The sequence below is a fragment of the Prinia subflava genome, chromosome 5 (genome assembly GCF_021018805.1).
Source record: "Prinia subflava isolate CZ2003 ecotype Zambia chromosome 5, Cam_Psub_1.2, whole genome shotgun sequence".
Lineage (NCBI taxonomy): Eukaryota > Metazoa > Chordata > Aves > Passeriformes > Cisticolidae > Prinia > Prinia subflava.
Genome location: NC_086251.1, coordinates 18786576 through 18812891, shown reverse-complemented (window position 1 = coordinate 18812891; position 26316 = coordinate 18786576). Strand labels below are relative to the sequence as shown.

Here is a 26316-nt window from a genome sequence, read left to right as displayed (position 1 = left end):
CAACTTAAAACTGTGAATTCCCATCTTTCAGTGTGAGTTAAAATACTCTATAAAAACTGTTTTCAAAAGTTTTTCCAAGTCTAGTTCAGTTTGAAAAGATACAGTTTTGTACAAAATGCCAAACGTTTCCTGACGAAGCTTTCCTTTCTGATTGCAGTTCATGAATTCACATAAGCCTGTGAAAAGGAGCAAAAACAAATGCCCAGATTCATTGAATCAGAGAAGATGTTTTATTAACTGGATTCTCTCATTGCCCTTTCTTTTCATGCCAGGTGCAGTGACAGAAAAATAACTTCAATTCACAGACTCTTGTCATCTTCCGGATCTTTGGATCAGTTGTTTTTCCCTCTCAGCCTCATTAATTGCTTCTGAGGATGAACTTCTAAACACCTGCTGTGGTCGAAACTGTTCTTACATCATCTCCTGAACACAGTGACTTCAATCACATGAAATCATGATGTTAATGCCACAGTCGAGACTTCAAAGCTGTTTCTGCAGACCTGAGCTGATTTTTTTTGAAAATGCTTCAGTAGCTGCTAGTTCTTAACCGATAGAAGAATCACCAAAGTTGTCAGTGTTCTGCTTATCATGCAATGCAAGGAGATGGGAAAATTTTCTAGCAGAACCGCAGTCTGGATGGGGGTGGCAGTACCATAGGATGAGTTCTCCACTTCATCTCAGATTAGTTTTGATTTTTGTCTTTTTGTATAAAATGGAGATGAATCTCCTTGTTCTCTATTACCTACTTGAACCAGATGACCTTTGAAAGGTCCCCTCCAACTCAAACTATTCTATAGTTCTATGAAATTGTTAGTTGTGCTAGAAAAGGGATTCTCACAAGAAAAAGGTGATTACAGGGCTTACTGATGAGGGTAAGAGATCAGGCTGCAAGGGGAACTATCTTCAGAGAGACCCTTTGAACAATCTTTCAGAAGGGGGGAGACACTGATACATATCTAAATGACTGATGGGTTATGTGCAGCAGCAGAAAACTTTCCTCTGAGCAGAAAGTCCCCTCTGGTTCTGTGTTTCTCAACTGTAATAGAATGAAATTCTTAAATGTTAATTATGCACATAGCAACAGCTATTATCTATTAATCAATAATATTAATTCTAGACTGGATTCATTGGATGTTGCTTGTCATTCAATAAAACAAGAAGAACAGAGAAATTTCTTGTTGTAAAATAAGACTCCCAAAGGAAAAGCATGTTTATCTAGGCTTGGCTTTCAGAGGAGGGTTCACCCAGTTCCTGTTCATTTGGGTAGCACCAATGGAATTAATCCAGAGTAACACATTTTCTGGAGATCCTGTAAAGGTGAGATCAGAATCAGGTCCACTGTCTCCTGGTAGGTCCAAGGTATGCTAATTGTCAATATTAAGATTACAAAACTTTCTTGGATAAACTGAAACATAACTTTTCTTTCCTATGAAGCTTCATGAATGTACAACATGGTTCCTGGATAGAGATCACATCAGCTCTACAGTTATTAATTTACAGATTTCTCACTGACCTTAGCTCAGCTCTGGGAATGGTGCCAGCACAATTACAGTAACTCTGAATTAAGAGACATAAAGCTTCTGTATCTACCCTGAAATTGTGCCAGAATTTTCTCCTCCTCAGTGATGGAAAGATGCATTTCTTCAATTGGTTTCAAATAGTTCAGACTGCATTGACCGTAAGCAGCTTATTTCCAGCAAAAAAGGAAAAGAAGAAAACTATGACACTAATGTGTGCATACACAATGCATGTACTCCACAGGTAATCTTTGGGAAATGTGTCCCAAGGTGTATGTTGGGAAACTGAGTCAAGGTGATCTGAGCTAGTTACTTAGAAAAAAAAATGGCAGAATGGGGAATAAAATTTCAGGGACAAATGCTTGATTCAGTATTGTTTTCACTGAATCACACTGCCTTCCTGGAGCACGTCAAGGCCCATTGCCTTCCTTCCTGTGAAGATGGGCAGCTGGATTGCAATGACACCAGGTGGAGCTGAGTATGCTCATCCCCTTGGAAAATCAGGCCCCTGGTGATTGTCTCTGATGTTAACTGACCGTCAGACCCTGCGAGAGGGGCGTCAACACATTTCCTGACCCATGGCCTAAGTGTTTTCCGAACCCTAGAGTAAATTAAATGTAGTTATAGAGGAAATGCTGATGCAATGCACCAGTAGCTGCCGCTCTCCCACATCCTCACAAAGAAGTGTGAAGGGGTAAGTTGCACGCAAGCACTGCAAAACCCCGGCCTCTCCTGCATGGCAGGCAGGACTCCGCGCCTTCCCGCCTCCAAGAGAAACACTGCTAAGGGCTGCTCCCAGGAAAACATTGGGGACCATCCTGAATGTGAACCCCTGAAAATGCAGGCTTGTCATGTGGAACCACTGAGCACACAAACACATCTTCCTGGGTGCCTGATTTACCGATCCTATATTGAAATGTGGAAATGCATATATCTCTTAAGTGCGAGTGGGAACGGTAAGAACTGCACTGGAGTTGCACTCTTGCACTGAGATGTTTGATGATGGGGGTTTTGTTTGTTTATTGCTGTTGTTGTTTTGGTGGGGTTTGTTTTGTTTGTTTGGGTTTTTTTTTTAAATGCAAAACCATTTGGTGAAACCAGCCTTGTTCTCTGCCACAAGCTGCATTTTTTGGTCTTTAACACGCTACGGGCGTGTAGGATCACCTTTGTGCATGATGTCATTAGTTTTCCATCGGCCGGCAGAAGTGTTGGCTGTTGTGTGGAACAGAGATGTCCCCAGCCCCTCCTTCAGCCGTGTGATCCCGCCACCCAAATCCCACACAGGCTCCTGCTGCCTTTCCCGTCCCGTTCCTGTGCTCAGTTCCGCGCCCACCCCTGCTCCCCCCGCGTTGCTCCCGCTGTTTGCCTTGCCACTTTTCCCCCTGCAAGCACGCTCCTCTGCCATTCCCAGCCCCGAACCTTTCCTGCCTCGAGAGACTCTCCGCACTCCGCTCCTCCTCCTGCTCCCGGCGGGGGCAGCGGGCGGGGCCGGGCCGTGGGGAGGGAGGATGGGCGGGCCCGGGGCCGCTCCAGGTGCCGCGGCCGCGGCGTTGCCGGGCGACCGCGGCCGCTCCCTGCCCGCCGCGCTGCCGCTCTGCCCCGGCACGGCCGGCAGGTAGGAGCCGGCCCGAGAGGAGAGAGGGACGGGGCGGAGGGCCCGGAGGTGTCTCTGTGTGTGTGTGTGTGTGTGTGTGTGTGTGTGTGTGTGTGTGTGTGTGTGTGTGTGTGTGTGTGTGTGGTGGCCGTGGGGCTGGGCTCCCCTCCTTTCCCACAGCTTTGCACCCGGGTTTAAGGGGCGTTGGAAAAAGGCCGCTGTGGGACCGTGGTGGTCGGTGCAGGACACCCTGCCTGCTGTGGGTCACACAGGCTGGAGTGGGACACCCTGCCTGCTGTAGGGCACCCTGCCTGCTGTGGGACACTCAGGCCGGAGTGGGACGCCTCCGATGCTTCCCAGAGTTTGGACGCCCCACCAAAGCATGTGCATCACTGTAGCAATCCAGCCTGTGTGCAGGTGGAAAGCACCTGGGGTCTGAGACTGCAAGTCTCTGTTCATGTTCTGGTAGATGTAAGAGCATGTTTAATTTTTATGTTTTGGCGGAGCTCAGAGAGAGCAAAGTTGATGAATAAATAATCCTGGGCATGTGTAAGTTGTATCTCCAGGTATTTCACACTGAGAGAACGTGCTCCTCCATGGTGCATGGTTCTTTTTCCTCAGCTTCTCTTGAAGGGCTAAAAAGACTTGCCAGGCTTTAGAACTTACGGGTTTTAAGCTTCCTTCAGCTTCTTGCACTAAGGGCTCAAGTGTGGTTCCTGTCCTTCTCAGGACCCCTCTGTGGTATGGAAAATAGTTTCTGTCAGCAAGAAACTCGCTTTACCCCCTCATAGTTTTTAGCAGTCAGTAATGAGTTAACTGGATACCTTCAGCTCTCCCTTTCACTTGTCTGTGTGGCCTGTGCTATCCTGGCTCTGCACCTGTCTTCTCTAGCTATTGATTCCTCATATAAATGTTCCTGCTCACCTATTATTTTCCATTTCTACTGCTTTTACATGCCAACGTGTTCTGACAACTGATACGGTGAAAGTATGCTAAATATTGACATTACCCTTTTAGCCCATACTACCCCAATGGTGATGTTTTCTGTAACACAGAATCAACTTACTCCTACCAGAAAATCAGTGCTCTTTTTTTTAGTAAAAAACTTCTTTTTCCCCAACTATGTAGATTCTTCTCTATCAAGTCCTTCAACTTCTCATGGCCGCTTTGGGAATTCTAATGAGCTACACTTTCATAAAGGCTCTACTGCTTTCTGTCTTGTTCCACTTTTAAGCCCTATTGAGCATGGACTTCTGCTGCTACAGTGAATAAAGTACTTCTCTTTATTAATTGCTAAGTGCTCAGAATCTCTTGGGTTTGTTTTGTTGTTTTGGTTTTTGTTCTCTTGAAGACTGTGTTCTTACTGTTGTTTCAGCAGGACATGGAACAATTAAATAACACTACGAGCACCTGTCAGTCAAGATAAATGAAGGCAAACGGCTGTGACTACTAAATTAAAATCTCTGTTGGAGAGGAATGGGAAATGATGCAGAACAACAGTGGCATTGGAAGAAAAGGTAAAATCATTTCAAATGTACAAATTACTGAAAATGTTTCAGAACTTTTTGAAATTACTCTCCCATTTAATGGCATTTTTCTTCATGTTATTTTGTCTGGTTTCAATTCACTTAAAATCTTGGATTAAAAGTACAGTGTTCAGGCATTTCAGATCTCAGAGTTGCTGGCCTTAACAAGTTTTGTTGTGGAAGTTGTGGTGACTTTTTTTTCTGAACTTTGTGCTCTCTCTCTTGGCTTTCACACTGAGAATGACTCTGCTCCTGTAGGTCTGACCTCTCAAGGGATTGATACACGGATACATCCACCTGCAGACAGCTCAATTTGTTAGTTGTACACTGATGTCACTAAAAGAACAGGTTCTGCCCATGGCCTGGGCTGCCATCAGCCTGTTCTTACACAATTCAAGGGGTCCTGTGTAAAGCAGGATGCAGATCCCATGTGAGACCAGATGAGAGTTTAGCACTGGACTGGAATGATATTATTGATGATTGCCTTTCTAACTGAAGTTCCTTGGGGGACACAGTTAAAGAAATCACATTTATCCTCAATGTTTGAAGTACTATAAAAGTGCTGCAAAATAGTAACATTATGTAACACAGCATAAATTTGGGATTGCTACGTTTGTCACTAATGGGAATGGATTCATATTTATTTGTGAGGAATTATGAAGAGGTTATCTTTTTAAATTGGAAAATTATTAAGCTTTTCACAGAAATTAATCATTTAGAGATATCTGCATAATTTTAGTTTACTATTATAATGGTTAGTGTTTTTATACCTTCTATGGAGTCACATGTGGTCTTGAAAAAAAATTGGAAGCCAAACGGATCTTATATCAGTAGGGTCAAATATACTTGCTGTAACACAAATCAGAAGCCTAGATTTGCCATGGCAGATGCAATAAATACTAACATGCCTGTATTAAAAGGAAAAGATTGTGGACTCAGGCTAATTCAAAGACACATTATCTGATATTAAAAAAAAAAAATAAAAAAATTAGAACACATTTCTTTGACTACAGCTTCTCACATCTAGAAGCAGTATTCAAAGTATAGTAAGCTGACTGTTAATCTTGCATATTTTACATCTTTAGTTTTAAATTATTTTTTAGAATGGAGCTCTAAAACTGCCTTGGTTTCCTCTTTTTCTTTTTTTTGTTCCAATATTCTTAACATATGAGGTGATTTGGCATGGTTTTGCTTTATTTTAATGGAGTATCCACCCAAGTTCAAAGTGGGGGAAAGAAACATTAGTAGATAAATTATTGATAAATAATTATTAAATAATTAAATAAATATTTCAAATTATTTATTAATATTTATTTGTTAATAAATAAATTAAATTATTAAATAAATTAAATTATTAAATAAATTGTTGATACTTGGGAAAGAGCATTCAGCTATTGTGTTTGTTAGCTGAAAATATAATCTTACAGCTGGTCAAACAGACAAACAGTGTTAAAACTTGTGAGAACAGGGGTTGAAAACAACGGAGGTTCATGTACTGTCTCTATGGCCATATCTTGAATTTTATGTGCAAAGCTGATCATCCTGGAGGGTAAATGGCAGAACTGAAATTCTTTCCATGAATTGCTTCAGAGAGGAGATGAAATGAGATGATGCAAAAGAAAGCTATAATTTAATGAATGGCATGGACAGTTGGATGTATCTTCCATAATTCTAACTGCTGTTGACCTAATTTCTAATTTTAGCCTCCAAGCAACCGATGCCTGTCTTCCACAATTTGAATAAATACAATGCAAAAATGCACATTCTCATCTGTTAAAACAGCTTCCTGATGAAATTTCTGTGTCTTCTTTAGTCATTGGATGACTATTTGTCATATCCTGAGACATGACAAATAATTGCTTCCCCACGCACATGCCCAGCTGTTGAACACAACTCACCTTTTGGACTGGGAGATAGTGATGGCCAGAAATTACAGCAGCAAGCCAGGGAAAGGATCATTTTGGACTATCTCAGAAGTGTTTTCTGAGGATCTGTTAGTGTTTTCAGACGATCTGTTCCTGACTACAGTAGTTGCCCTGGCCCTGCAGGACAGTTAAAATGCTACCTCATCAGCAGCCCAAACTGATTTCCCCAAATTCCTTTTCACTGTGAGTCTTCTGCCCCTGATAAAATTTTGGCAATGTCTATTACTAAATGTGCTCCTGTGGCATCACCCACTGGTCAGTGTTTTTCTACAAGTTGATCTAGAATCTAGCTCTTTTTGTCCCATGTGAGCAACATGTTGGCAATCAGAAACTTCCCAGCGGCTCTTCAAATGGCTTTGCAGGCCAGGAAGGAATCTCTTGCTTCACATAGCTTGATTACCAGACAAAATGGACTGAAAATTGTTTGAGGACAACCAGAGTATGTTCATTTCTGGACAACCCAGAAATTCCTTATATGATGCATTTTCATCCTGCATAGAAGTTTGTATTTCAAAAGGCTCATAAATACAATGCAATAGTAGCTGGGAAAAAAAAAAAAAGGTCTGTTTTTATTGTCCTTTTCTTAGCTGGAATCTGGAAATTCTTCTAAATGGTGGATACTTAAAACTGCTGTGAAGACCAAAACCATAGAGTTTTTCTTCTCTGCAGCTTTGGACTGTCACTCGGTTCTGAGTCCACAGGTTGGAATATATTTGTTCATCTTGAAAAGATACTGATTCTGCAAAACTTTGCTTTGCTTATGTCCTTTTCTAGTATGTCTAATAACATGCCTAGCACCTGAATTTTTAGGTAATTGCTGAATTATGCTTTTTAAATGCAAGGAAGGTAAATACATCTTCCAGTGACATCTACATTTAAGGCAGGATCTGTGTGTGTGACAAGCACAGATGTGTTGATTCCTGTGTACCTTGTCATTAGCTATCCATGACTGAACGCCTACATAAAGACTGGAGGATTATAACTTGACATGCCTCATTTCTCCTTTATTTAATATCTGGACAGTGCTGGACAAATCTTGTGGCAGCTTGTGGCCCTGAAGGGCTAAATGTGGTTTGCTGATCCCTGGTTACCTGGATAAAATGGTGAGGGCCTTACTGTTACCTAGTCCACTGAAACAATTTGAAGTGCATTTGGCAATCCTCTGAGAGTTAAGGCATTGCTTGGAGCTCTGTTTTTCCATAAGCCCTGTTGTTCACCAGCTATTCCCATATCCTGCTCTCTGCTTTGCTTTTCTAGAGCTCCTTGTGGGGACAGAGAGTAGAAGAGTGTCTTGAGATATTTTCTGACAGCAGGGAGTTTATCTATATATGAAGAAAACCCCTCGATGTGTAGCATCTTGCAGTTTCATCTAAGGATTTAAATAATCCATACTCATCCATAGCCACTGTCTGGAGCCTTGCAGTACAGAGACAATCAATGAACATTTGTAGGCAGACAGAAATTGCCCCTGACCACCTTCCACCACAGGACTCTAAAAACTAAAACAAATTGATCTGACTTGGGTTTATTTTTTCTTTTACATAGAACATATAATAGAGAGTGACCTGCTTTTATATCCTGCCATGAGGACATTTTGTTGAGGAATACACTTGGAGCAGATAGCTGGATGTGCAGCTGCAGTGTGAGCTGCAGGTTGTGCCCTGGCTGGGGGACACGGTGGGAGCCCCAGGCAAGGGACTGTGCCCTGGTCCTCAAAGGGCACAGGGACCTGTGGCACTGGCCAGGGGACCGGACACTGGGACACAGCAGGAGCCAGGGGCTCAGCAGAAACACCCCAGACTATCACAGGCATGGAGGGTACAAAACCTGGGGATTCCTTTGTTGGGAGTCCTACTGCAGAGGCACCAGCTTCAGCAGTTTTTGTGCCACTGCACCACGATTTAATTACTTAAAGGATCCAGACATCTGAGACTCTGCTGTGGGAAACCCAGGGCTGAGCCAAACCCTGCCTGACTGTGTGAGTATGGGGTGTGCAGAGACCAGGAGAGGCACCCGTGTGGGGTCCCTGGAGCCACCCACTGGGAAGGGACTTTGATCCCAGCAGTGAAAGTCTGGGGTGGTGGGAATGTGAGTGCCAGAGTGGCTCCTGGATGGTCAGACAGGGAAGTTTCCTTAAAAATTTGGTAAGCTGACTCCAGAATTATGTAATATAGGGGCATTGCCAGCTCATGTGATAAAACATTTCTCATCACCCTGCTCAGCAGGATGACAGGGTATTATATATGCAACTGCAATTACGAAATTATTATTTTATATATCTTCCTTGAATCTGTAGATATATAAAGGAGAAACAGGTGAAATTTAAAGGCATTGCCTTTTTATTATTGCTGTTATGTTTGTAAAGAATATTAGATATTTTTTATCCCAACTCTGTCTGGGTTTGTGGCATGCATTTTCTTCTCTGGGATCACTGCTGCTTTGAGCGACAGCGCAGTTTGAACTCAGCTCCATGCATGGGGGTACTGCATCTTCCACAAAGCTCCCAAGAGCTTTCCCTGAGGAGTCTGTGGGACAGATCCCAAGGCTTACCTGCCATGATTGTGGTAATTGCAGAGCAGGATTTACATTTGATAGCAAAGAATTGTCAGAGCACTCTTACAGCTTTTAAAACCATAAATAAGGAAGGTAAACAATGAGATAAATCAGTACACTGGCTTTGTATGCACATTTGGATGCTTGAACCAAGGCCTGAAATTGACTGAACAGTTACACAAAAATAGAATTGTAAGCATTCGAGTCGTTCAGTGTCATTAAAGTCAGTGAAATTTTAATTATATTAAATGGGATGTTGTTATCTTAATATTTCAGCTTTCCCTTAAAAGCTTTTTTCTTTAGTGGGGCACAGAAGTGGAATATTTATGAATGCTCTTTATAGTGTTTGCATGATCCTTTGATATTAAAGTAGCATTACTGAAGTATTTGTTATCTTGTTCTGCTTACCAAAACCAGAAGATTAAAATCAGATTGTATAGTCATACACACACACACAAAAGTTATATTAATAACAGGACTGGTGTCTTATTTTTCATCCTTTTAGAAGCTGCACCCACTAAAATAGACTGATGTGTTGTTGGATGCTTTATTACATGAATGTTGCAGGAACTGTTTTTGCCATTATGGGTGGATTATTGTAACAGTAGTTTCCTGATGACATCATAGTAAATTCCAGCTGCCCAAACAGTTATTTTCCAGAAGAGGTTATCTGCAGTGCACTTGTGCAAAATTACACTTAGGGCACTCACAGTTCCCTTGGGAGTTGTAAACCAAATGTTTTGTCAAATCTGTAGTAAATACAGAATTCCTTGTTTTCATTCTGTGTCAGTGGTAACAGTATGGGCACTACTGTAACTTGTGGTTCTGAATTAAACAGACCAAAATTACATTATGCAAGACAAGCAAAATGGAAGTCTGCAGTGCAAGCTTCCTGTCATGAAGGGATAGGTAGCACAATGGTTCTCAAATGGGTGTTTTTCCTAGAGAATGGTTTGGCTGGTGACTGAAAGTATAGATAAGGGTCTGGAGACTGCAGTCCCCCCACTGGAGTGGCATCCCTCATGTCCAGTGAAGGCATGAGTAGCCACAGAGCAGGAGAAGATGCTGGTTGAGAAGCTGGCCTGGAGAAATAGAGATTACTTTTTGTATGGGATGTTAATATTAGAGGTATATGCCTTTCTTAGTGTGAATTTTGATTGATTACCATTGTTTGGGGTTTGTTTTGTTTTGTTTTTAAACGGTAGCTTAATTGCTTGGACAAGCTGTTTAGGTGCTGTTGTGAAGGCTGCATTAGAAATTATCATGCGTAGTCACACAATTCAGAGGTTCTTTCCCAGCCTTAAGAAGTCATAATTAATATTAAGTCAAACATTTCTGGCAATTGCTGAACTTGAAATGTATATTAATATATATTTAATGAAGAATACACAATCCTATCGCTGACTCTTCAATAAATCTTGTAGCAGGAAAATAAAATCTTGGAGTCTTACCAGATTGTCAGACCCTAAGAACATCAAATAACTATTCTCAGCCAATTTCTTTCCAGAAAATTACAGTATTCTGAGGGGATTTTAAATAACATGTTGTTCCAAGGATCATTTAATTTTAATAATGGTTTTTATTACTGGTATTTATATATGTTGAAAATGTCCTGCAGTTTTTAATGAACTGTCACAACATGTCTGTGAATTGAATAACTTACCATGATTACACATGCTCACTTGGGTAAGGAGAGTGGCAGGAGGGAAAGGCTGGCAAATTAACTCTTTGTAGAATTCAAAATCCTCCATCTCCCTGCTTTGGTCATTGATTTCTCCTGCACTAAATGATTATTTGCTTCTAGTTATCCACACAAATAAGAGCCTGCCAAGTTAAGATTTCTGATGCAAATCCTGCAAAAACAAATTTATTTAATCTTTATTTCAATCTTTTCTTCTTCTCAGTGTTCACATGCAGTATGAAACTCCATTATCATCCATCCATTTTCTCTTCCCTTGACACACTCATGTGCTTATTGAGTATATTGCTGTGCTGTCCCACTGGATTCACTGCAGGTTTTTGCTAGGTGCAGTTACCTTCCATCCTTGTGTGTCCCACAAAGCGCTGCGGGAATGGTTCTGTTCAGCATATGGATCCAACATCCAGCCAGTGCAACCACCTTCTCCGTGAGGGAAATCTCCAGGTTCATGACTTTCAGACCTCCTTAGTGACGACAAAAGTCTTTGCAGTCCCTGTAAACTGTCCCCTAATAGTGTGTTGGGTCAGCGTTGGCTTGTCCTGTGCATTTGGCAGAGCTGTAGGTTTATCAGATGGACAGATGAAAACAAGCAGTGTGACTCCTGTGTCTCTAGGAGTACAAATGTTGTGCCAGGCCCCCTTCTTGCTCCTATCAGAGGTTCATGGATTTTACAAAATATTGGCACCTCACCACTAGGATTCCTGCACTCTTAATTTTTCTATAATCTCATTTTGAGCATGTTATTTTGATCCATGTTCAGAAGGAGATTATTTCTTCTCTGGAGAAAGCTTTGAAGTGATAGAAACATGTAGGAAAAAAGTTTTGCTTGCTGACAATAATTCAACTTGATCCCAAACAATTTGTAATGAAAATACTTTTCTCCTCACTAATCCAATGTTACAATAATTACAAGAGCAGATCAATAGCAGGAAGTATAAAACAAAGTATTACTTCAGATATTAAGCCACAAATTGATCTGTCAAGCCTAAAGCAAATGCTGTATCAACATGTTTCAAAGATTTGAGGATGTTCTGAAATGTGATGGTGATGCCCAACAGAGGGAGAACAGTAATTTGTTTTACTCAAGTGTGTTAACTCTTTGCAGCCTGCATTTACAAAATCCTGCTGTTATCTCATTTTGCACTCACACATTACATCAGTGTTCTCTGACTATTGCTCCACTTTGTTCTGATAACATACAAGATTATCTCTGGATAATAACAACCCTCATCTGAATTAGAAAGAACCGCCAGTACTTGCACCCAATCCAACACAAGTCTTGTGCAATTGGCAAAGGATTCCAGAATTTATGTGACAAGAATATTCCACTCCAAATCAGTTTTTGACCAAAAGAATTCCTTCTTAGGAAAATAATGACAACACCAGAAGGTCGTCATATCACAGAAGATTCTTTAATTTTCTTGGACAACTGATGGCTCTTGCAAATGTATACTGACTAAATCATACTGACCTGTTCTAAAGAAAGTAGAGAGGAAAAGTCTGAGAACTCCTAGAATTCTTTAGAAAAAGAAACAGGTAATAGAAATTTGTGTGTTGCAACTTTTCTTCTAAAATGCAAGACACGATGTTTTTGAGGTCTCTTTTCTCCTAATGGGCTGAAGTATTAAAGTTGTCCTTACCCTGCTATAGGCATCCTGAAGGTTTAGAAGCTGCAAATATCACTACTCAGTTCACTTTATGGTAGTTCTTTTATAAGCCAGTAAGAAAAATTGAAAGGAATTGTGTGACACTGAAGAATGTGCTCCTGAACATGTTTTTTAGGCATTGGATATTGCTGTGGCTTAGGTGTAATACATTTGAGCAGCCAGCTTCTCCTGTAGGAGTACGTGCCAGGTAGGCACATTAACCTGGAAAAAAATGGGTTTGCTTTCTGTGGGCTTCTTCTGCCCTGATGAGTGTACAGAAGGACCACTTAGGAATCTGAGGCTTGGTTCCTCCCTTCCTAGTGTAGGAGATTCTGGGGGGGAGAAGTTTGGCGTATCATCAGTTTTTTGTTGCTGATTTTGTTTGGATAAGGACTGCTGTTTTTTTCAGACAGCACTGAGTCTTCTGAATTTCTTTTTCTTGTGCAAGTGAAGAATTTTGACTGGACTTGAGTAGTCAGAGGAAGAAGTCTTTGATCCAAACCTCCTTCACCTTCTACCGAGTCAGTCCTCTCAAGCAGAGATGACCAGCTGAGCAGTCAGAACTCCTATTTGTCCTAACAGAAGTTACTCCTGTGTTTAACTGTTTATTAGAATGAAGAGGAAGGAAAGTGGTAATTCTCAGATCTTGGCCACCACTGATGCTTTGTCAGCCAGTTATGATTAGCTTGATCGTTTAATTACTTTTCCAGCGCTAAGAATAAATATTGCTTCGCAGTGGAGAACAGAACAAAACTGCAGGTGTCCCTTCAGCAGAGCAAGACGGCTTTTCTCTAGTCTAGTCTTTGTTGTTACAGCAGTGTTTCCAGCTGTGATACTTCCTCGTTGCCAAGTAGTAGTAAATAGCTGTATAAATCACAGTAATGCTTGTACCATTTGGGTACAGCTGATTGCTTTCTGACTCTAATGGGTGTACATATGCTTACTCTCATATTTCAAAGTTAATTGTTAATATTTCTGTGAAAGTGATATCTTTGGGAATTGAAGAATGACCACATTTGGAGTACTTCATCTTCAAACTTTGTATTTCATTCCCCACTTGAAGCATACACAATTTTATTTAAATTCTATTTTTAATTTATTTTCTCCAAGACTGTCTTCAGAGCCAGAAGTCAGTAGTTAGGTAGTAGTTAGGTAGCCTGCCTAATCCAGGGTCAGTAACAGTGCTGGGGTGTTTGATTTAGGACAGCAAATAGAGACAGGTTCTGTCCATGCTACCTGCAGGCAGAGCTCAAAATGCATGAGAGAGGTGGTGTTGTGCCTTGGTGCTGGCACTTACAGTCTGGAGTCCAGCAGAGTTTTGCTGAGTGTTGTTCATATTTCTCAAGAGCAAAGGGGTGGATAGGGAGCCTGTGTGGATGGGAAGCTGACTGACACCAGAGAAGGACGAGTGGAGTAGTGAGAAGGCTGGAAAGGACTAGTGTCCTGAGTTGTTTGTGCTCAGCTGTCTTTGTACAGAGCTATAGTCATGCCTGGCTTCCTGTATACCTGCAAACAGCAGTTTGCTGTGAAAGCTTACACTCACAGCTCAATGAGGTGTGGGACTCGGATAGCTCTTGAGGGTGAACAAAAGGAAGAACATGCCTTACCTAATGCATAACTTTGGGTTCATGCTGATTAAAGAAATCAGAAACCTGTATCTCCATAGGCATTTTCTGTCCTGCAGTAGGAGTCAAAATAGATTTTGCTGACAGGAAAATAATAAACAAGGGTAGAAAAATCAGACTGCTTGTTATCCTTTTGTTCGAAGCATGTTGAGATGGACCTGAAGTGGAATCCTGACAGAGTTTCTCATCCAGGCTCATATGAAGACCAGAAGACTGATTTGAATTGGCAAGGCAACCCAAATCCCAGTCCGCTGATTAAAGATGATGGAGAGCTGCTTATGGATGAACATCTTTCCCCCAGGAAACTGGTGAGTAGACATCCAACTTTTTAATGAAGTGGAAGAGGCAAACTGGCATATACAGAGCTGTATTAACCTTCCAACTGCTATTGTACTGATTGGGGATTGTTGCCTCTCTGACATTTAGGTTTCCACACAAAGTAGATTTTGTCTTATGAAAGGATATCAAATGTTTGTCCTCCTTTCACCTTTTTTCATATCAAAAGTATTCCCAGCATGAATGTGGCTTTGTTTATTGCCATAATTCTTGAAGCAGCATGAAGAAAAGTACAGGTAGCTTAATTATAGTCTATACAGATCTCCTTAATGCCATCTGAAGTACCTTGAATCTTAGCATTAGAACAAGAATTCTAGAGATTGGAAATGTAACTTTAAAAGCACATTTTTTTCTTCTGAGTTAGTGAAATCCTCTGTCCTGCTAGGAAGCCAATTAAAATATTCTACAAATGATAGAAGTACTTTCTATACATGTCAAAGTGGGAGGAATTTCAAAGCATATTTGAAAGCCATGTTCCTTTTAGACTGAGGGAAATTATTTTGGTATGCAGCCTGTTGAAAGAGAGTAACATGCTGAAATCTTTGTGAAGGAATTAATTTTGTGAAATATTTGTGAAAGAATACTTGGTTGCACATTGTATTGCACTTGCTCAGGACTAATTAAGGGTGAAATCCTGTGGGATGTGTAGGAGCTGACCGAACGTCACTTTCCTGTGCCAAAGGAAGGGAGAGTTGAGAGCAGAACTTGAGGAGAGAGGGTTTCTGTGTTGCAGACCTACAGAAGAATCTCTCTTCTGCTGGGGAGCATTTGTGAAAGACAGAGGGGGCTGCCGAGGCTGTGGTTCGGGTGCTCCCAGCAGCCAGGGTGGTGATCACAGTCACCCGTAATCGCCTGTATCCACAGCCTGTATCCACAGCCCCAGTGGAGAGACACGAGCTTCCGCAGGGAGCGTGTTCCAGCTGTGGCCTTACACCACGCCCTAGCCACTCCCCAGCTACATTCCAGTCACCATTTGGACCATGTGCTGTAGATTAGACAGAACTATTGTTCCCTAATTAGCCAAGTCTTTTAGAGTTTATAAAATGGCTGGAGATGCAAAAACCCCTTTCTGCAGAGTGGATATTTTAAGCATTGTGGAGAAAAATTACTGTATGGTTGTATGGTCTATGCCATTCACTTTCCTCATGAGAACTTCCAACCACTTCTTGGTCTTTTTTTAAAACCTGGCATAGAATTGGACCAGTCTAATGTGTTTGTGGCCTACAATAGCCTGTATATAAGTCTGATGGGAACCTCTCAGATTAGCCTGTATTGTTAGGGCGCAAACCAAAGCCCGTTAGAGTAACCCTAAGAGCTGCCCTCTTATTCAATCAAATCTGAATGAAACCCTTAGGAAGCTCTTTCATTGCATGAAGTTCTCTTTCTAAACCTCTGCTGCTTTTAGTTCACAGCAAACCATAAGCAGAAAAGTGTACGTAAGGTTACCTATATCCCATGAAGTTGCTGTTTATTATTTTGTAACTTTTTAAAAAACGCAGCTAAGAAGTAAATAATTGAGTTTTGCCTTTTTTGAGATTTGTCGGTGTTAATGTTTGTAAGGAATCTCATTTCAAAGATTCTTTTAAATGAAGTACACTGTCGTGCTAATTTTTCTGGACACCGTTATTTCCTGTCCTGGAACCCGACATTAGTGTTGGCATAGCTGGGATACTTCCTGCTGGGAGGAAAAATTACATGACATTGTCAAGGAAACATTTACAGTGTTTATAGCTTGTTTTAATAACATCCCCCATCCATCTATTCTCTGACCTTTATGTTGATCAAATAGAAACCACTGTGGCCATAAATTTACTTTTTCTGGATTTGCAAATGTTCAAACATTTAATACAAAATAAGTTTTCCACATGCATGATTCTTTAAGGACCCACATGCCATTGACAGTCAAATGGTTTGAAAGGTTGTCTTGCTTAAATCAATACAATTGCAGTATCTTTTTGATTGTCTTATTGTTGTGAATGTTTTAGGAGTTATTGATTGTATCCGTTGAAGTGCTCTGAGAAGGAAACTAATAGACTTTTAAAATACAGGCTCATTAAAGTTCAACTGTTTTACATTCAACAAAGGGAATGGGCCACACTTCTGTAGTGTTGTGTAGGCAAATTTTTGGACACCTTATGGATGTTGCTGAGGAAGTTTTTTTTCTGAGACACGTACTCAGCTTTACTCCTTGTCCTCACAATGGTCTGTCTTGCACCAGTTTGGTTTGAGTTTGGGGAAGCTGCAAAGTCTGGTTGTGCAGACTCTGTTGAGATTGGGCACCTTGAACTGCAGCCTCATTTCTGCCTGCACATTTGACTCATTTTGCCCTTTTGCCAGGGGGATGGCTGTCTATTTTGTAGTGAAACCATTAGCAGTCTCCATTAGCAGTCTGCTTTATTAAAAACTCTCTAAAACTTGTGGCACTTGTGTTCCTTCACTTTTTATTCACTTGCTGCATTGTTTTCCTCCAAAGAGAGGAAAGTTTGGCTTAGACTCGGTTTTTTTTTTCCTTTGCTTTTTGCCTTCTTGGGTCATGTAGAACAAAAGACAGTTTCCACTGGAAGCCATTGGACCATTGCTTATTTTTTTCCTCTCCATTGTGGATCCCCTCACTTAGACTTTATGCACATTCATCACAGAGTTTATAGGCTTCTGTAGCCTTGTTTCAGCGTAGTATTCACTTCAAATCCTGTATGATTCTCTATTTCCATTATGTTAACCACATCATCTAGTTTCTTCTTGCTGCCAGCTCTCTTGCTGCACTATCATGTAACATCTTTTTATACTTGAATGTCCTTTGTCCAAGCTACAGGTCAAAAGCTTTTGATGCAAGGGTTGGTATCATTAGATGTAATTCTTTCTGCTAGTATTGATATCAATTTTCTGGTGTACTCTTTAATATTCCTCTATATGGATAGGCATTCTTGCTTTTCCATTTGTACCTGTCTTATTAATATTTTCAGCTCTATATTTTCCTAGTTATTTTCCTGTTAATATTTCCCTGCTCTGCCCATCCTTACAGGTGGTTGTCAGATATTGTAGAATACCAGAGTGAGCAAATTCTCTCTTTGTTCTGAAAACCAGTTAACAATGGGCAATTAATTTTAACTCTATTAGGGCTGTGACACAGATTTTTCATTAAATGTGGAGAAACTGAAATTAAGGGCACCACCTGTCTTTAATCACATTTTTATTTTGTTCTATCAATGCCTGTCCTCTCCCCGCTTTTTGCAAAGGATTTCTTCCTGACTTCCACTAAAAGCATTCTACTTCTCAGAAGAAACTCATTTTGCAAGGTCAAATGATCTTCCAGACATTGTCACATTATAAAACCCAATCACGTTTGTATGTGATCTTTAGAGAAGAAAGGAAGTATTCTCTAATTTTGCTTTTTATTGATCCTGCTCCAACTAATCATGTTTTCCAAACTTAGGAACACGTGTTCGGATGTGGTGTTTAGTTTTGTTGCTCAGGAGGTTAGGGTGTATTCATATGGTATGCACTCATCCTCATGGGAAAAAGAAAATGCTAGTCTGGGAACAACAGATTGGATTCTTGCTGAAATAGCTCAATTGTTTCCTTTTTTTCTTTTGCAGCAAGTTTTCCTCACAGTTGTAAGATAAATGAATTTGAGGAAAAGACATCAAGAAAGTGCAGAATGTTGATAAATTAGGTAGAGTAAGGGAATGGAAGTTACTGAATTTGCCTGAATTTTGATCTGCTGAATCCTTCATTAGAATTTTTTTTTTTTTTTTTTAAGTTTGAGGGGTCCTCTGGAGGTCTGCCAGTTTGATCTTCTGCTCCAAGCATATCTGGTTTCAAAGTTAGATCAGATTGCTCAAGGCAGCAGATAGTAGAGGTAATACTGTGAACTGGAAAAAGAAATTACAGAGCCTCCTTTAGTTTCAGAACTTTCTTTTTATAAGTTCCTCTCCTAACACTAATACTTTGACAGTAGTGAAGGCTTGTAATTGTTATATTGGTGTTCATTCTGCTACTTAGGCATGTGAAATTTTACATTCAAGTTTTCACTTCAGGAATTTTGTATTTGTGTACGTGTACATACATATGCATGCTTTTATATGAAAAAAACTCAGATATTCATTTACTTACAGCCACCAGTGCTTAACTAACATAAAATGACATTACAGTCTTGACTTTTCCATGTTCAGTGACACAATCTTGAGCAATGATTGTAGCTACTGTCTGTGTACCTAATTCCTAGATAGGAAAAAGAATTAATGGTGGGATATAACTTTTTTTATATCTCTGTGAGGGAAAGTAAATCCTTAAAACAAATGTAAGCAAAAACTGATGTTAGAATATCTACCAGCCTATCCACTCCTGACCTGCCTATTAATTCAGCACATAGTTGAAACTGAATTTTTTTCCTCCTACAGAAGTGACACGGGGTATTTCGTGGAGATCAGTAAACCTCCTGTCTTGCTTCTGGTACCCTAAATCCTGCTGAAGTTTGCAATGGTTACACTTCCCAGCAACTTGTCACACCAGATCCTTAATACTGGTTTGAAAAAAGGTGTCAGAACTGTCAATCCCCAGCACAAGTCAGTGAGGAGCTGAACTGTAGCTAGCAAGACTAGGCAAGGGCCTATCCCTGTGGATCTGCTGCCGTGACTTGGGGGCTTCAGCACCAGAATGAAGACATCTGTATTAATGCATCCCCCAGTACTTAAATTTCATATCTACTGTCCTCATCTGCACTTCCCATATAAGCCAATAAAACCTCTTTTTGTAGCACCTAGCTAATCTCTTCATCTGAGCCGAGAGAAGAATGTATTTATATGTATATGCAGAAAGTAGTGAAATACAGCTAAATATTTTAGTTATGGGCATCTGCAGCGTTTAGTGATTTTGAAAGGAAGTTTGGATGTGAGGCCACAGAGAAGTTCTGTTCCTTTCCATTGAATCACTTAAAGCCTATTAATTTGCAAATAGTTTTCTTCTTAGAAAAAATATTTGTCATACTTCTAGCAACTTATTTTTTTGTGAAGGAGAGATTATACTTGAGTTAGGAATTTGGAAAAAAAAAGCAATAAACACATGAATGGACATGAATCTAGAATTTGCATACAGGTGTAGTATTCAAAGAGAACAAGCTCACCACTCAGGAATTCCTATCTTAGCCAAATTAACCAGGATCAGCAAAATAAATGTACAGCTGGAAATATTTCTGTGACAGCTGCATGCAACTTGTTCTTCATGTTCTTCAGCAACATGCCTACTTTTCTTAGAGTATGTGAAAAATCTAGGGAAGAAAGAAGACACCAGTTGTGTATGCCAGTTTTGACTGAACAGACATTATTTGCCAATTAAGGAATTTACAGATAGCTCTAAGTGGGACTTGGACTGGATTTGCCAGCATCCCCAGGTGACTGCTCTGCCAGTTGGGAAGCTCTGCAAACACAGAAGTATTCCTCTCTTGATATTTTTTACAGAATACTTACTGGCTTTTCTTGTCAATCAGAGAAGCTTTCCAAACCAGTGTGCAGGCCCCAGTTGGCCAGGCATTTTGCATGGTGGGAATGGTTTGTGAAACATCATGGACTTGCTTCTTAAAATACCAGCTAGATTATTTACCAATAGCTTCTTCACAAAAAATAGTTTTACTCCCATTTTGAAGATGGTGAAAAGTTATAAAGTGAACTTTATTCATCTTTGTTTTACTTACCCTGTATTAAAGTATCTTCGAAGACTTGTGCATTACCATGGAAATGTCTTCTTTCAAACAAACAAATTTACAGTGTTGTGTAAAACTGCTGCTCAGAATCAACCTTTCAGGCCTCCTCCTTGAACATGATGTACCAGAAAGATTTTGATGTTTGATTCTTCAGAAAACATCTCTTTATAACTGATACCTACCTTGCAGGGCTGCAGAAGGGTGGCAGGCAGAGTCCTCTCTGAACACCAACACTCAGCTTAGAATTATATTGGTTTTTTCAAGGTATCTTTTTGACCTAAAATGTATAACTGTGAGTATATCCCACTCTTTGCCTAGAACAGATTGTTGGTCCCTTTCTGTTTGCTCTACATGGAAGCTGAGCAGCTGGAAACAGCCAAAGAAATGCCTAGATGGTACAGCACCTTCATGTCTGTGAGCATTCCTGGGGCACAGGCAGAGACATTCTGTCCCTGGCTCTCAGAACAGCCCATTAAGCTATGGGTAGGCAGTCATTGCCTGAAACCACAGTGGGACACCTCTGAATTAGGGCAGGAGCCTGTCCTAGACCTGGGATGGCCCTAGGAATGAAATGAGACAGAGCACTGTAGCATCACTTCTGTATAGCCACATGGTGCCAGACAATCTCTCTGTCCAGGCTGATGACCCCTTCAGTGTGTTGGGTCATGACTTTTTTGTTCTCTTGCAGCAAAATTCATCCAAAATATCCCTCCTTTCAAATTTTCAGGAAAGTTCCCATGCTTTAATGTTAAACAACAGCATAAATAGAAGATCCTGCTGCATAGGTTTCATCTTTGCTTAAATGTTTTCATGTCCTTCCCTAAATGTCCTCCATTCCTGGTGTCAGAATTTTAGCTGTGACATGAGAAGCATCACACTTGCAGGTGCACCAGCATGCCAGGAATGGTGTTTGCAGGGTAGCAATGTCCTGTCTATCTTCCACAGGAACCATTCCCCACGTACCCTTCCCTTGAACTGCCACCCTGGCCTTTGCTTGCTGCCTCACTTGCGATCAACACCTGGGTCTCGGTGCTTCAGTGCCTTTAAATGAGCTCACGTCCTCTACCTGAGAACATTTCCCATTTCCTTCAGGTACTACACTGACTTGTGCATCCCCCAGCAAAACGGTTTCAAGCTGTCCCAGCATTTCCTCACCATCAGCAGATGGAAGGACAGTGATTGTCTTAGAGACTCTTGGAAATGCAGAAACAGGGAGGTGGGCATCAGGAATATATGGAGTTTGTTGCATCTGGTTAGCACATGCTACAAGGCAGCTATCTATAGTTCAAAGAGCTGGTGATGACAGCCAGTAACCCTTTCCAGCTCTGGAGTCACAGTTCTGCCTGTTGCAGTACAAAAATAGGGGTCCATTGAGCGGCTCATCTCTCAGACAGTGGAAAAGGTACAAAATAGTGGATCAGGAAGAGGAGAAGGAGAGTAAGGAATGACATTGGTAATCCCTGGTATGAGAAAAAGAAATAGAGAAGCCTAGATGAGGAGAGAATATAACTTCATGCAGGTTTTATACTTGGATTTTGAAAAAAAAGATCAGGGAGCAGAACTGTGAAGGGGAGGCTGTCTGGAATACAGCGGGGGAAGGACAGCACGCAGGGAACTTGCAGACAGCAAAGGAGAAAAGGACAAAAAAGGAGCAAAGGCTCCTTGGGGTATCAGGACCTTTTGCTACTCAACTCAAAAGTGTGTGACCCTAGGCTTATTAGTTGTTCTGAGACTTCTTCCTGTTCTGATGTAGGCTCAAAACTATTTTGATGGCAAGCAGGGAGGTATTTTTCAGAAGCTTCTTCCTTTAATGACAGTGAGCTTGCATCCAAACCCAGCAATCCGAGTGCATGGTTTAATGCCAGGCCAGCAGCTAGCTCTCGTTTCACACATAATCTCGTGCTATGTGACAGACAGTGTCATCTGCTGAAAAGGGTTACTGCAAAATGTATCTTGCCATGAGGGATCTTGTGTTCACTTGGAGAGAGAAAGCAGTCTGTAGCTGCCTTTGCAAGAGCAAAACATATTTTGTGGTGGCTGCATGTAGGGATACAGTCTTAGAAGCTTTCTTATGTTCAGCCTGCTTAAAATCACAGTTTAAAAAAAAACAGATTAAAAAATAATTTTAAACAATGTTTTAAAAATAGTTCAAAAGCAGTTGAAGATACTGGATAATTCTATTTCTTAGGAGTACAGGTCAATACCTTATAAAGGAGGACAATTTTTCAAGAAGGAATGCTCAGCTTTTTCTGGAAACCGTGTCCTTTTGAATTGCCATCTCAGTTACACTCAGACTGGGTTTGGTCCTTTGTAAGAGGATGTGGAACCATCAGCGGAAGTTACAGCCACCTGTGCACAATAAAAATGTTACCTAATGAGCAGGAATGTCACAACCACCATGTTTCCCTTGCAAAATTAACTGGATATTCTGGTGGTTATTTTTTCTTCCCCAAACTCATAAGCAGAGGTCATCCTACAAATTCTCTTCTAATGAATAACTTCTCCCTTATTAAAAAACCTAAAGAAGATTGTAGCTTTTTCATAGTGGGAAAATTTGTCTCCTGTACGTGGTGGTTACTGAATTACTTTCTGCGTTCACCTTAAAAAAAGACCCAAAAGGCTGATGACAATACTTTCAACCTCTGTTCTTGTTTGCATCATTAAAGAGGAAACTCTGATGCCAGGGTCAGACAATTCTTTGAAGTGGACATGTTCAGCCCCACATCTTAACTCTCTTGACAGAGAAAGGTGAAAACTTAGAAGTTTCATCACTGTACATCACGTATAGCATCAACAATTACAGGCAGTTAGCATGACAAATAAACCTTGCTGCTCATTTCTCAAGAATTGTTTCAGACTCCTCCGTGAACCACTAACCAATGAGGAGGAAAGGATACACTTATTCTGTCTGCTTTGTTGAATTCATGCAACTAAACTGATGCAAAGGAGGTGGTGGGATATGCACCCTGAATGAGGGAAGCTGGGGAGAGAGAAACTGGATCATAACAGGAAGAAATAGGGGAGGAGAGCACTGGTAATGTGAGATTGCTTCAGCTCCTTGTGCAGTTGCAGCCTCACATCTTAGGATTTCACAGACTTGGCATCGTTTTCACTGGCAGCTTTAGAGCTTCCCTCTCTCCTCTGTGTATAGCTTCTGCTTGTTTTGTTCCTCCTGCTTACCTCTGCCAGGGCAAAATGTTACATGTGTGTATCAACACAGACTTGAGGAGATTAGGAAAGAGTCTGCATTCACACACACATTCTTGCTTAATGCAACGATTCGTCCAGTTAATACAACTCTGTCAAAATAATGAAGGATTTTGAAGGCCTCTATTTGCATTGCCTAGATATTTTCAAAGAAATTCATAATTCTTGTAATTAGTGTAGTCTTCTTTCAGAAAAGTGAGCTGCTTGAGCTAAAATCATGTTTCTTTTTTATTGTTTTGGGTTAAAAGGTAAACAGTGTGTTTTGTTGATTTTACTACCAGCACTTTTTGAATTACAGGTGATGTTTAAGGTTAGCACTTTCTGTCTGCTGAGGATTAGTGCAAGACTTGTGCAAATCATGAAGTATGGACGTATTGTTTAAATGAAGATAGCTGGCATGTAGGTCTCTTGCTAGTTTGCAGATTAAATGTGACCCTGAGCCTTGACTCTTTCAGCAATGTGTAAGTTTTGGGAGACTAGAGTATTTTGGGGCTACAAGGAAGAAAGGTCTTTGAATGCCACATTCATTTCTATGTGATTGCACATCTAGCCATGTTGACCTGAAATATATGTTGGCAAAACACTGGTTGAAAATTTGTGTACACCTTTTTGCTACTGTGACATCTGGTTTATTTATGAGAGTACACATATATTTCTGCTTATCTTTACAGAAAATTTTGGCAGGGGTAGATGACCTGCAGCAAGTGAAGGCCCTAGAGATGCGAGTAGACACCAGAGAGATCAGCTTGGGGAACTTTGGTAAGAAAACCCTTTATTTTCTTCTCATCATCTTGGATTTTCCTTTGTGATGTCTTGACTGGGGATTCACTAACAAACAATTGGTGAAAAGTACTGTCCTTCTCAAGAGTTCTTGAAACAGGATCTCCTTGTACCTCACACTCTTTGATCTCTGTCTTTTTGTGTGAGGCTCTGAATAGGACTGGAAACTGTGGCAATGGGATGAGTGATGACTTTTGTCTAAAGCCCATAAGTTTGGACCAATTTTTCTTGTATGATATAAACATTTATTCTTGTCTTCAGCAAAACAGGAGCCAAGGGTCAGCTTCTCTCCACTGTGAGATTTCCCTGTGACTGAGGAATCGCCAGTGGTATCAGGTGGCTTATGCTTCCAGCAGCCTGTCTGTGCACCCTGTACAGCCTCACTGAGCTGTGCTGGAAAATGAGCTGGAGGCAGGTCCTGTAGATACATCATTTTCATGAGCCCCAAGCAGCCCTAACACTTGTCATTCGTTTTTATGTCATCATCACTGAACCAGGGAAGTGAGAAGTACCAAAGGAATTCCCTCTCTAGCAGAGTTAACATTGAGAATATGAAGCCTTCCATTTTTTTCCGCTACTAGCAGTCATTTTCTGTCATGTGGATTCCTACCACACCCAAGTCCATCTTCTGCTACATTGAAGCTGAGCAGTACTGCAGGGTAATGTTTTCTGTGCTAAAAAGGAGTCATGTCCCCAAAACTGGGTACTGGTGCTTTCAGACAAGCAGTTAATTTTTTATATGCAAATGACTAATGCAACAGCTAACTAGCTTTAATGGGTCTTTTGATGTCTATTTGTCAAGAATGGTGGAGCAAGAACAGTGAAGGGGGCTTTTGTTTTGTATATATAGCCCCTTTGTATTGGTCATTCTGTTTATTTAATGAATAAGTCTCTTTCTCATAGGCACTTGATAATTTAAGGTAAATTACATCCGTTTCTTTCAGAGATCATAATCTATTCAATCATGTTTCCTCCAGTTGATAAGGAAATCTCATTATGCCATTTCTATAATGCTCAGAAGTGATGCTCCCATTCCTATGCCATTGCACATTAGCTGTGACAGGCTAGCAAAATGTTTTGCCTTCATCACTCTCTGCTTCCCTTTCCTTTCCATTACTGGAATAAATCCCTTCTCCTCTCCATGACTGGGCTTTTGTAACCTTTACAGAATACAAAATACAGAACACTATGTCCATGATGCAAATAATTTCCATCTTGTTTATCTCCCACTGTTCACACCACGAGTTTGCCCTTGAGGGCCATAAAAATCGGCACCTGCAGGTCCCCACTTCTTTTGAAAATAACAGAACATCAAGACCATTCTGAATTTCCTTCTGTTGGGTTTTTTTTTAAGATACGTTTCTGAGTTTTCTTCCTGTGAAAATCTCTTTGCAAATGTCAGCAGCTAGCTAGGGCATAAAGTTTACTTTGGTTTCTTTCCATTGCTTTCACATGGCAGATGATTTTTAGGCACATGGAGCAAGGCCGAAATGTTTAGGGGTTTTGCAGAGCAGTTTGCACCTCTGCTGTGAATGCTGCAAGCAAGAGTGCTGTTGAGATGTTGGGCTCATTGCTTGCTCCCTGCTGGCTGCCTGCCCCTGGAGCTGTGCTGCTGACCTGGTCTGTGGTCACAGGGGTCTGGAGAAATAGCGTAAGGAAAAGAGCAGGGTAAGAATCAGACCAGCTGGAATGACAGATGTCCAGTGTGACAGGATGCAAAAGTTTTCCCCTTATTAGGACAGTCAAGCAACAGGAATATCCAGAGAGGTTCGGGGTCTTCATCCTGGTAGGTTTTCAAGTGGGTGAAGACCTGAGCACCCTGATCTCACAGACAGCCTGGCTCTGAGCAGGATGCTGGGCATGAGACCTCCAGCTGTTCCCTTCAGCCAAGACTGCTCTGTAATTTGGCGTTTCTTTTGCATTTCAAACCTGGCTAATAAGCTTTCCGTGTACACACAGTAACCACTGTATTTCCTAGTTGTGGAGGGTGAGATTTATCATCAGCAAATTGTTTGGATGATCAGTCCACATTCAGTAGCCAATATTGTTTTGACTGATTTTGTGTGTAAAGATAAACCATGCAACGTCTTAAGTGGTCAGGTGAAAGTGTTAAAAGCCACAAGACTGAACATAACTCTGAGCCACCTGGGACCTTGCAGCGCTCAAATCCCAAATTTACACCACAGTTTTCACTTGAGAAACATTTCGAG

The 26316-nt window shown here is 40.9% G+C and overlaps 1 protein-coding gene across 4 annotated transcripts in view; it reads left to right on the top strand.

Moving 5' to 3' along the window:
* The first annotated feature begins 3029 nt into the window (after positions 1-3029).
* LRRC56 (leucine rich repeat containing 56) overlaps positions 3030-26316 on the top strand; it is a 61666-nt gene continuing 38379 nt past the window's right edge. Inside the window, exons 1-4 of one of the 4 annotated variants that reach the window (XM_063398268.1) lie at positions 3030-3132; positions 4490-4628; positions 14278-14393; positions 23998-24085. In XM_063398268.1, the coding sequence (XP_063254338.1) occupies positions 4595-4628; positions 14278-14393; positions 23998-24085 (238 nt within the window). In that variant the 5' untranslated portion in view covers positions 3030-3132; positions 4490-4594. Of the gene's footprint in view, positions 3181-4486; positions 4629-14228; positions 14394-23997; positions 24086-26316 lie in introns of those variants that run through there. The other 3 variants (XM_063398269.1, XM_063398271.1, XM_063398267.1) reach the window with 3 other exon arrangements.